At 40.4% G+C, this 12,467-nt stretch overlaps 1 protein-coding gene across 4 annotated transcripts in view; it reads left to right on the top strand.

Annotated features, from left to right (window-relative positions):
• LOC141909336 (activated Cdc42 kinase-like) overlaps nt 1-12,467 on the top strand; it is a 52,818-nt gene that overhangs the window by 14,013 nt on the left and 26,338 nt on the right. For all 4 annotated transcript variants that reach the window (XM_074799747.1, XM_074799750.1, XM_074799751.1 and 1 more), the window contains exons 3-7: nt 3,543-3,680; nt 4,167-4,355; nt 5,832-6,173; nt 11,407-11,504; nt 11,680-11,806. In XM_074799747.1, the coding sequence (XP_074655848.1) occupies nt 3,543-3,680; nt 4,167-4,355; nt 5,832-6,173; nt 11,407-11,504; nt 11,680-11,806 (894 nt within the window). The remainder of the gene's footprint in view (nt 1-3,542; nt 3,681-4,166; nt 4,356-5,831; nt 6,174-11,406; nt 11,505-11,679; nt 11,807-12,467) is intronic.

Raw genomic sequence — 12,467 nt, forward strand, 5'->3', positions numbered from 1 at the left:
GTACTGTGGTCTGGCCGTATTTGTAAACCATGACCCTGGCCGTATTTGTAATAAACCATGACCGTTAAAACCCAATACAGTCCATCTCACAATATGTTAGTTACATTAACGGAAAAAAATACGTGTTTACGAGATAGAATGACAAAGACGTTTTGAATACATGTTGTACATAGACGTAACAAAAATGTATTGTTACGGACATGATCTATGAAGTCAGCTCTTGGTTAAGTCAGGTTTTCAGAACTTCCAATGTTGACTTTGGCCCAGTTTTCGCCACTAGTTTCCAGCCATAGATTGATTTTCGACTAAAAAACGATGCAGTCAAAAAGCTGTCCCCGCACAAAAATGTGGGATGGAAAACTCTCACCCGACTTCGCACTTCAGAACTTTCTACGCGCAGTCTTTGGCCCAGTTTTCCTCGATGGGATTTCTTTGATGTTTCTCCAGAAATAGAAACACTTGTGTTCGATCTATTACTGACGATGATGAGTAATAGCGTTTAATGCGTTTGACGATTATATCAGATTATATCAGTTCGTCCCGGAGTTGAATCTTCCTTAAAGTAATTTCCTTTGATCGAGTAGCGAGTGGCGGGGCGACCATCCTAAACTGCCCGAGATGCGCTAGCCGAATTTCGACGCCGAATCATGCAGCCGAGCCAAATTTTTAAAAACGCACAGGCCATCTGAAAGACTGAGTATCAGGGATGAAAATCTTCCGACCTTTTCTAACATTTTCTTTATTCCTGAGAACAGTGTAAATCACCTCAATCGCTTTAATCACCTCAATCGGCGTCACATCGGAGCGCTCCGTAGTTAGGAGTGCTCCTTAAGACGGTTTTCGGCAGTTGTTAGCACAACTGTGGAGTCGGAGAAACCAATATGGCGTCTCATTCAAAAAGCGGCTCTAATTCAGGCCCAAACTATTAACATTTTGACCAAACGGAAGTAAGTTTTTTGGCTAAAAGTTACTGATTTTTGTTCCCCCAAAATATTTTTTTTTGAAAATATTTTCCGACTTTTTCAATATGGGCCGTTTTCTTCCCTGGTAATGCAGGAGGGGCCATCAGAGAAACTGCGATTAACGCAAGGGCCATCAGAGAGACTGCGAGTAACTTAGGGGCCATCAGAGAATCTGCAAGTATTCGATATTCCTGTGTGCAGTGGCTGGATGAACATCTTAAGTCCTGATATCTTTCTTAAGCCGTGATCACACAAATATTTTTGGTCCGGGCAAATTAGGCCTGAAACAACCATTTGTTCACACTAGTGCCCAATCGGCTCGACCAAAAACGTTATACCAGGCCCGAGCCAAAATCTAGCATTGGTCAAATGGTTGCTTGTGAATTGCAAAAATTGTGAATTGGACCCGGAAATGACTCACTTCGTTTTGTTTGAACATATTTTAGTTATTGAGTGAGTGGTTTACGTGTGAACGCACTCTCTTATTAGGCATGGGCCAAATTTGACTCAGGCCTGATGTGGCAATCTTTTAATTACTAGGGAATGTGGATCCACTGCCTGTGATTCTGCCAAAAATATGATGTGGAATATTTTTGTAGTTTGTTTAGAAAAAAAATTCGAATTTCCGCCTGAATTGTCAATCCAAATGGTTTTCTTCATTTCTCCATTTCTCCTGTCATTTGAATTCAATTCAACACGATTTTTGTGAGTTTCTCATTGTTTTCTGCACTTATTCCAAGATTTTATGTGGAAAATACTGGATTAATGAAGAAAAAACAATTTCTTATATAATTAATTAGAAAATGTATAAAAAAAATTTTAAAAGATTTTCTTTCATTTTCTTCCAGTGATCGCCTTTTCATATTTTCCTCGCAGAATCTGTGCACCAGTAGGCTCATTGAAAAATGGCCTGATGGTGTTACGAATTATTATTCGCTGACGGCCGATCTCACTCATTTCAGTTTTACATATTTGAACGAGTCATATTTCGGCAAAATTTGCCTATAGGCGTATCGGTGGTATAATATCGCTGGATCGCTGGTTACGTTGTTTGAGTTATGACAAAGTTGTGACGTTTGGAATCATCTGTTATGATAAATGGCGGTGTTATATTTGATAGTTTGTATAGGAATTAATTACCTATGATGGTTATTATTAACCGTTGCTCTGATACTTTACGTAAACAGACGAGTAATTATTAAAAATACGTAAACGCCGCGTTATTTACTGTCAATACGGGACGTGCGAGTCGATCGACGAATGGAGATATTAGGAATTACGGTTTTAACCCATTCACTGCCTGTATTTTTATGTAATTTTTTAGCATAACCTGTAAAAAATTTTCGATAAAAACTCTGCGACCTTGAAGTTAAGTTTGTGTCTTTACTACCGATAGAATTTTATCAATATCCGGCAGGTAGAGACACTTACTAGTGAGTTTTTATTCAGCTCCGCAGTTTCCGGTCAAATTATGCCCCCAACCATCTTGGGAGTGGCAGGTATAGGGTTAACGGCTTTTTCAGGCAGTCATGGGTCTGGTATCATGCGGCATCTAGGATTCAAATGTGCTATAGGGTACTTTGAAAAAAATTTGATGGACAAGTCTCGTAAGTCCTCCTGGATCCGCCCCTGAAGACAGTTTAGGTACAAACCTCTGCTATAGGATGATGACCCAATGTACAACTATTTGCATGGAAATGTGATGAGCTAATCAGATTCCCATTTCAAAGACAATATATCGACTGAATGAAAATACATTCTCTATTGCTAATGATGCTATCATATTCCGAAGTGGAATGGCTTAGCACCCGGTTTACTAGTAGGGTAGGGTTTCAAATCGTCGTTGACAGTTTCGCAGTGCCGTATTGTTTGGACCCGTACTGCATGCTCAGTTGAATCTGGCGAAGCTAATTAACCCGGTTCAGTTTAACCCGGCCAATGTCGATCTGTTGAACTCGAGGCGATTTTTGATGTGTACTAGTTGGAAATATCGCCGTACTTATGTTGCTTGCAGCGTCGAGTCCACTCAGAAATATCTATAATATCGAAAATATATATGGAGGATTATTTATGTGCTTAGATGATATTCATTTTATCAATAAACATAACCCAAGTGGAGACTTTTAGGAGAATTACTCACTTGCCGTGATCACACTAGCGTTTTTGGCCAGAGCCAAATTTGGTTTTGGTTTTTAAGTGCCAACTAGTCACACAGGTGCCAAATTTGGCCAACCTGAAACATCAGACGAGGTCCATGCCAAATTTTAGTCTGGAAATATCTCACTTCACTTATAAAGCATTATTAAGTATCAATATCTCGGCGTACTCTCTAGACACGGGCCAAATTTGACTCGGGCCTGATCTGTGCCGATTCGACCCGGGCAACCAAATTGTCTCAGTGTGATCGCAGCTAATATCTTATGTGCCCATAGAAGCAACATGGAGCAGAACTATAAGAAGAAAATCATATGATTAAGAATGTTGTTAAAAAAACAACAAAGGATATGCCTTTAAAACAGATAACAAGATTCCTCGTATTTGAAAGTTTGTTTTGATGATGGTTTTTGTTTTTTTTTTCAGATAAATAACGTCAGTCAATTGAAATATGTGGAAGAAGAAGATCTCGTCGAGATGGGTATGTCAAAACCCGAGATCAGACGATTGCGCAAGTTCTTCAAGAAAGAATGTCCGCAAGGGGCTCTCGGTAAAATTAAAAAGGTAGGTCAGTATTTCGAAATTGTTCAGCGATACATATCTCATCGGATTATCTTACAGGATATGTAATGAGTAACCACATGTCTGTTCTAGTTAGGCGAATGAACTTATTTTTCGTATCGAAGATGTTATGAAATAAAAAGTAATTTTAACCCTTTCAGTACTGAGTAATTAGTACCGAAAGTGCTGGAGTTGTTGTGAAAAGTTTGAAAATTCCACCCCGGTGTGTTGAATGATAGGCATACCTATAGTGTATCAACACTGCGGTGCGGTGTATTGTTAGTTACCAATATTTCACTATGTTTGACAGGTGCTACCATCTTTCAATGGAGATAAAAACTAATTAGTAATAGCATCAATACACCCTGATGCAGTGTACTAGCAAGGCCCATCACCAATTTATAGACTGCACAGAGCTGTAAATGCACTGAAAGGGTTGAAATCATCATTTTAAGATAAAAACGTAGCAACATTATTCGATAATTGCAGAAAATATCAATGCGATCGGGTCAGGCGGGTAAAATGGCCAGTCCGCCGACCGTTCACCGCGGAGCTCCACAGGTCAAGGCCAGTAAACACATCATACCAGCAGACGCGATGAGCGTACAGAAGACTCTTGGTACGGGAGAATTCGGTACCGTTCAGCAGGGAATCTGGACGAACGAGGACGGCGAAAGAGTAAGTACTTAAAAACTGAACTTTATCGTATTCAACTGGAATATATCACCTGCGAGTGTTACATTGAACATTGATGGCAGCAATAAACAGTACCCAGACTTGACTACCACTGCTATTTGAGAATTGTTTGGTTTATTCTGGGTTGTACCAGTCCTGAAAACCATGGAAAGTTAATTATTTTTCAAGGCTCATAAGAGTTATGAAATTTTATGTTTTGTGTTATGCTGTCTGGGTAATTTTGTCTTGTGGTTTTAGTACCGTAGTATTTGTTTTCTTAAACTTCCAATTCAGCCCGAGTGAGTATAAGCTTACCTTAAGCCTGGTGCACACAGGCGACAGTTTCGAGCAATTCTCGAGCAACCGCCCGAATTGCTCGGCGTCGAACGAAAAAATCGCTCGTCTGCGGCAAGGGGCGACAGCGATTGCTCGTTGTCGAAAGGAATTGCTCTGTGTCGCCCAATATCAAACATGTTTGATATTAGGCGACGGAAAATTGCTTGTCGCCGAGAAATTGCTCGGCGATCGCTGGGGAGTTGCCCGTGTGCGGTAGCTAGAGACACCAAGCGACAAGCGACTCATCAACTAGCCAATGAGAGAGCGAATGATTATCATGTGATACTTCCAAATACGGCATCACCGGGCCATCTTGACAAGTCGCATGATAAAAATGTTTGGCGCGAAAGATAATCGCCTCTCCGTCGCCAGTGGTCGCATACGGGCGACACCTAGCGATCGATTGCTCATCGGTTGCTTAGAAATCGGTCGCAGCAACCGGCGACTAAAAATTGCCTCGTGTGCGCCGGGCTTTAGGCGACTAGAAAGGGTTTCAGAAACCCCTGAGGTTAGAGTTGTGGTTGCGAGTGATACAGAATATCCACTTGAGGTAATCTCTCGATGCTTTCAGTCAGAATAAACACTCAGTTCTAGGTCGTATCTAGCTTTAGATGCATCGGTTCCTTACACTCGTATATAGGTGGCATTTAAACAGGGTCCTTGGAACTCCTCGGTTTAAAAAAAAAAACTCCTTCTGAATGAAAAATAGTTTTGAAGGTGCTTGAAATTCCTTTAATTTGAGCAAAATATCAGTAACTTTTTCAAAACTCCTTCAATTTTGAGAAATAGGCAATAAGATACTTTAGAAGTTGTACATAAGACTACGCCTTATTTGGTACAGTTCGAAGCAGGGTCTTTTTGTTAGCCTACCCTGTCAGGGGATTGCTGAATTAGAAATCAAGTTTAGTGTCAAGTATAAAAATCTGCTTTCAAAACCATCGAATTAATGGATTTAGGAGTCACCTGCAATTGGGATATGAAAGTGATGCAGATGCTTCATTGAAATATGAAATTTTCTCCTTTAAAACTTGCCTAAATCCTGGAACGATGGATCTTTAGTTTAAGAACATGTTTTAGTTTTGTACCGGTTTATTTCAGACCTAAAATCTCATCATCCGGGTACATGTGTATTTCTCGTTGTAGATCCAGGTGGCGATAAAGTGTGTCAGTAAAGAGCGAATGCAGCACGGGCCGCAGGATTTCCTGAAAGAGGCGACCGTCATGCACGCGATCGACCACGACAACATCGTGCGAATGTACGGCGTCGTTTTGGACCGCGACCGATTGATGTTAGTCACGGAACTCGCTCCGTTGCGATCGCTGTTGGAATGTTTAAAGGACACGAGTTTACGAACTCAGTTTCCCGTGACGACTCTGTGCGATTTCGCTCTACAAGTGTCGGAAGGTATGAACTACCTGGAAGGAAAACGACTGATTCACAGAGATTTAGCGGCCAGGAATATTCTAGTCTTCTCTAAAGATAGGGTATGTATCTGATATGATTCGTGATTATTCAGTTAAGTCCCACAACGTGAAAGTAATAAAAAGAATTCAGATGAACTGATGATGCCCAACGCGCCTGTTGAAATTCAGTGTACCTGTTGATGATAAATGTACCTTTTGATGATCAGTGTACCTGATGATGCCCAGTGTACTGTTGATGATCTTTGTGCCTGTTGACGATCAGTGTACCTGATGATGTCCAGTGTACCTGATGATGTCCAGTGTACATGATGATGTCCAGTGTACCTGATGATGTCCAGTGCACCTGATGATGTCCAGTGTACCTGGTGATGCCTAGTGTAACTGATGATGTCCAGTCTACCTGATGATGTCAAGTGTAACTGATGATGTCTAGTGTACCTAGTGATGTCTAGTGTACCTGATGAGGTCTAGTTGTGGGATTAACAACCTACATTGCACCGCCAATATTAGGCCGATTTTATTCCAGACACATTCATGTCAAGTCTTGTCTGGAAATGGTTCACATTCGCATCATTCCTCTAGTGTCTGAGTTTATATTCTATCGGATCCATGCTTCTGTTCTTTCTAACAGACGACCAAACGATCCAGTGTTTGTTTGATCATTGTTTTTGTAAGCTCAACGATCGACAATCGATATATTAATAACCCCGCAGCTACAGGGGACTTAGTGGGCGGGCGTGTACGTTTGATATTTACTTGTCCTTTGATAAACCAGCGCTATTTCAGTGATTATCAGTAAACCGACTACGTATTGTGAAATTGATATTTGGTATTCCTGTAGAGATTACGGATGGTTTTGTAGGGCAGCCGCTGCTGTAAGCAAGATCTGTGTGTTGGAATATAAGTTAAAATATCATTTGGTTTCCGCTAAAAACCATTATCAAGGAATGAAATATAGATTTTAACGATTTCAAATTTTAACATTTTGGCTTCGTGATCATTGGACTTATATTTAACTCTTCTTTCGCGACTCATTGTGAACTTTTGCTTGTTTTCTATTAGAAACTCACAATTCGAGTCAATCAAGTGATGTCTAAATTAGGTGTCTCTCAAAGAGTCAAGATTAGTTTGCGTCCTAAATACATACGATGTTATTTGTGGGTGGATTGAACATTTAAACAACAGGGATGAAAATCTTCCGACCATAGACGGATTTCCGACCTTTTCCAACATTTTCTTCATTCCTGAGATCAGTGTATATCGCCTCAATCGCTTTAATCACCTCAAGTCCATCCGAGCGCTCCATAGTTAGGAGTGCTCCTTAGGACAGTTTTCGGCGGTAGTTAGCACAACTGTGGAGTTGGAGAAACCAATATGGCGTCTCATTCAAAAAGCGACTCTAATTCAGACCCAAACTATTAACATTTTACCAATAGAAATTAAGTTTTTTGACTGAAAGTTACTGATTTTTATTCCCCAAAAAGATTCTTCTTTCCGACTTTTTCGATATGGCCCGCAGCATGGGTAAAAGTTGCTGAAATAGGGTTATGTCACTGAGGTTTGGTGCTATGTATTTCTTTGGGTTTTTATTGGGCATTGAAACATGTAAATGCCCTTAGGACATTCTACCCATATTACCGGTCGTGTCAAATTTGATGACCCTCAGAGGTGCTGTGACTTATGAGGAGTGGTTTTGAACATTTCCTCGCATGGTTTTTGGGCATTGAATTTCTGACAGTTGGGTCCAGTCTCAAATTCCGGATCACATGGTTCCAACAGAACAGGGAAATTGGGAAAAAATTTTTAAATAATAATTCCTGGTTTGGAAATATTTGGGAATTTGAAAAATTTTCCTCAAATCAGGGAAATATTTGGGAAATTCATTTACATTTCGCGTATTGCATTTGCCAAGGGTAACTTTCTTCAGCGATTTCCCTGGGGAATCACCGATAACAACCAGTCACCACTAAAATGTTGAATGTAGCCGGATAGTATCTGTTCATTTCCATTTGGGAAAATTGAAAAATCACCCATGAAATACTTGGGAAAAACTTGGGAATCTTTAATTCATATAACTGTGGAAACCATGGGATCATCATGATACGCGCGAGAAATTTGCAAGAAATGTAGATGGTTATGACGTTGATGTCTGGTAGTATGTCACTCGAGTGAGTCTGGTTTTATATGTGACAGTAGTGAGTTGCGCGCGTAGGTGGATCACTCAGCCTCCTCCGCTACCACCACCACCAGCACTAACAGCAGCGATGGATATTGATCGAGCCAGTCTCGCTCTTCATAATTTCATCTCGTGTAAAAATTGTGTTTATCACTGGTAGTATATTCGCGAAGCGTTCCGTTATCTGTTGACAAATCGACGGTTAGTCTATTATATACGCGCGCGATGTCGCTATAAATGGTGACTAAATCGACTACTCATATTTGTCTTCTTACCCCCCCCCCCCCCCCGGAATAAATACGTAGGTCGGCCTTGCCACTTGTTACAACGATGCTGTTGCCATCGGTGACAATCTTGTTGCCAACGTGCCCTCGCGACTGCCTGGTGACGCTGGTCATGAGGGAAATGTTCGAATAAACACTCTAATCAGTGTACACCGTAGATAACTGAAGAAATCTCGCAGTTCAAATTTTATATGATAAAATTCATTATTTTGAAACCACAACGTTTCGGCTGTTTCAACGACGTTTCAACAGGTCGTTCCAACTGATGATGGATGTCACATTTAAACCAAACTCGCCATCATTCCACCTGATGCTAACGTTGTGGTTTCAAAATGATAATTATTTTCATATGAAATTCGAATCGTCGGATTTCTTCAATTATCTGCGAATGTTCTACTTTCTGTGACACGAGGCGACGCGACCGTCTCTCCTAGTCGCGACGTACGTAAGTCGCAAGAGCGACTGACGGAGACTAGTCAACATGTCGTAGTTGACCTATTTGCACCCATATTTTCTGGTCAGTCGCAACCGATCAAATCACGTTGCGAGCAGTCACGTGTGTGATCCAAGACTAGTCTACTAATGCCCGTGCCTGTGCCAAGTTTTTTTTTAGGGGTTCTATTAGTTTTTTAGCAGTTCTATTTCTAGAAAAAGGGCCCTTTTTCACCGTAAAAAGGGGCACTCTCTTATTTAAAAATGACAGATTTTAAATGTGAAGTGCCCGGGTTCCTGAATAAATCATTTGAGAATGGATTACTTTTCATTTTCCAAAAAGGCATGAAAATTGTATCCAAATTTTCAAAAAATCTTAACCCAATACTGTATCCTGAAGAGGCTTGCCAGTGATGTCATATAGTTTGTTTGACCGTCAGTTTTTGGAGACTCGCCTTACTTAACCCTTTCAGTGCTGACTAATCAATACCCTATACTGCTGGAGATAATTTGAAATATTTGAAAAATTCCACCCTAGTGTGATGAATAACGGGAATACCACTATAGTGCGTCTACACCGCGGCGCAGTGTATCGTTAGTTACTAATATTTCACTATGTTTGACAGGTGCTGCCATCTTTCAATAGAGATAAAAACTAATTACTAATTACATCAATACACCGCAGTGCAGTGTACTAGCAAAATCCATCACTGATTCATACACCGCACTGCGGTATAGACGCACTGAAAGGGTTAACAACAAAATCTTATATGGTCACATGTACAAATTTCGGGATCTGTCGTGTAAATCCGTCACCTATTCACCGTTGGTGTTGCGATGCGAAAAAAGCATATGGCTGCACGACGACGTCTATACACCTGCAACCTCTAGCAGACTAGTATTCTGTATCTTATCTCAGACGGCTGAATACATTATCCGATGTCAGACTTAATCCAGTACCTGTACATGTTGGACATGTCGTGCAAGTGCCTGTATGTGACACTGGTACATATCATGTCGGGACACATGTACTCGTGTAGGGGCAAACTAGTTTACCCTAGCATCGACATTCTAGACTATATCGGTATCTACCAGTGACGGGTCCAGGGGCGATGTCCGGGGGTCCAGAAATCCCCCTCAAATTTTGAGGACTCTATAATTCCACCCTGAAAAATTCTGAAATAGATCAGAATTTTGTCGTGGCAATTAGCTGTTTTACCATTCTAAGTGATCTAAACGCGTGAGCAACGAAATCGCGACGAAGCTTGGAAAAACTACCCTAGATTTCCTTAGGGGACCCCCTTCCTTTCACCCTGGATCCGTCCCTGTCTACATCCGAGACTACAGCATTGTTACGTAGTTCGATTCGTTCGAACTAGATCCTTATTCCGTTTCACAGTTTTTTGGTAGCTATCGGCTTTATTTTTCTCATATCTCGGATATGTTGCCACGGTAACAATGTGTCAAGTCGAGCATGGACCTGGACTATATAAGACTGAGTGTTATAGACGAATGTTTGGAGAAATATTCGATTTTTAAGACCGTTTATTAACCCTTTCAGTGCGTCTACACCGCAGTGCGGTGTATGAATCAGTGATGGATTTTGCTAGTACACTGCACTGCAGTGTATTGATTTAATTAGTAATTACTAATTATCTCTCTTGAAAGATGGCAGCATCTGTCAAACATAGTGAAATATTAGTAACTAACGATGTACCGCGTCAGGGTGTAGATGCACTATTGTGCTATTCCCGTTATTCAACACACAAGGGTGGAATTTTACAGAATATTCAAATTATCTTCAGCACTATAGGGTATTAATTAGCCAGCACTGAAAGGATTAAGACGTTGAATTTTCTGTACTTCTTTTTAGACATTTCTTCAAGTCAGAAATAAAGAATCCAGGAATTTTGAAAATATTTAGGAATTCTCTTGATTTTCCTCTAATCGGGGATGATTTGGGAAGTTCGTTTTACATTTCACGTAGCATCTGTTCTGGGATATCAATCGTCGAATCAAAGGGCAACTAAGTATCTTTGGCAATTTGTCTTGAAAATCAAAATGAACTGTTGATGACCGTGTATTAGTAGGTTGATATGCCCACTTTTACGAAGGCCCTCATTTCTATTCAGCAGAGCTGCCAACTATCGGGAAAATCCTTGAATATACCTCACCCCGCTACTGAAAATCTATTGCTGTCCTTGAAATAATTTTCTACTGCCTCTCAACATCGCTTTGATTTTTCATAACAATATAATTCTAATTTTTTTTCTATGTCATAAATGGCTGCCAACATCAGTCTGATAAGTTAACGGAAAAATTGAAAAATTACTCATAAAATACTTTGGGAATTGGGTATTCGTGTTATTACGTTAAGGCAAATTTTCATTTCTATTTACAGATAAAGATCGGCGATTTCGGTCTGTCGCGAGCGCTCGGATTAGGCAAGGATTATTATCAAACTAATTTCAACGTGAATTTGAAATTGCCGATCGCCTGGTAAGTCCATTTATAGATTATCTCACAGTTCCTGCTCCTGAAAGCGGCTTTTAAACATTTTAAAACATAACCGTTCCGTATTAACGATTTCCGCCTTATTGCGTGTAGTGTTCGTTGTCACTGCTCTGAATAGCTTGTGCTAAAATAGATGAGAATTGTTGGTTATTTTTTGAAGGTGCGCTCCCGAATGTATCAATTATCTGAAGTTCACGTCGAGTTCCGATGTATGGGCGTTCGGAGTGACGGTCTGGGAGATGTTTTCGTACGGTTTTCAACCGTGGGCTGCTATGACGGGTCAACAGGTGAGTAAATCGGTCTTTAATTGTTAGATTGGCTATAGAACTAAGATGGTCTTATAGACTGGTCTTAAATCTCAGCCCTAAACAACAGTTCTGAGATAAGTTTCGACTTCCACAAATGAAAATTCACTAATTTTTCAAGAGCTATAGAACCGGGCTGCTATCGTCAACCTGTTATAGGCCCAGACTCGCTTAAACTAAATGCGCGTTGAGTCATCTTTAAAAAATACTAGCGACGATATGAAATATTTCATTCACGCTCGGGTGAATATTTTCGAAAGGCATTGTATTTTAAGGCAGACGCTTTTCTCGAATTAGAAAAAAAAATGGTTTAAAAAAACGTATGAATGAATTCGAACGGGTTTCTGCGAATGAGTGGGTGAGGTTTATATTATCGATATTCACGGTGAACCCTTTAGGGTACGTGTCGGTCTGCACACCTTTGTAGCCCTGATTGAATCAACCCACGCCATTAATCTCGCTATTGAAACGTGTATTCCTTGAAACCGAAGATATGGATACATGTATATTCGAGGTGGTGACCACGTTTTATTGAATTATTCATGAACTATTCGCACATCGTTTGATTATAAATCGTTAGATAAGTGTTTTTCTCTCGATACGGATTTAGTTTCCGCGTTTATATCTGAAGATCAACTAAATC

This window comes from Tubulanus polymorphus, chromosome 7, assembly GCF_964204645.1.
Source record: "Tubulanus polymorphus chromosome 7, tnTubPoly1.2, whole genome shotgun sequence".
Taxonomy (NCBI): domain Eukaryota; kingdom Metazoa; phylum Nemertea; class Palaeonemertea; order Tubulaniformes; family Tubulanidae; genus Tubulanus; species Tubulanus polymorphus.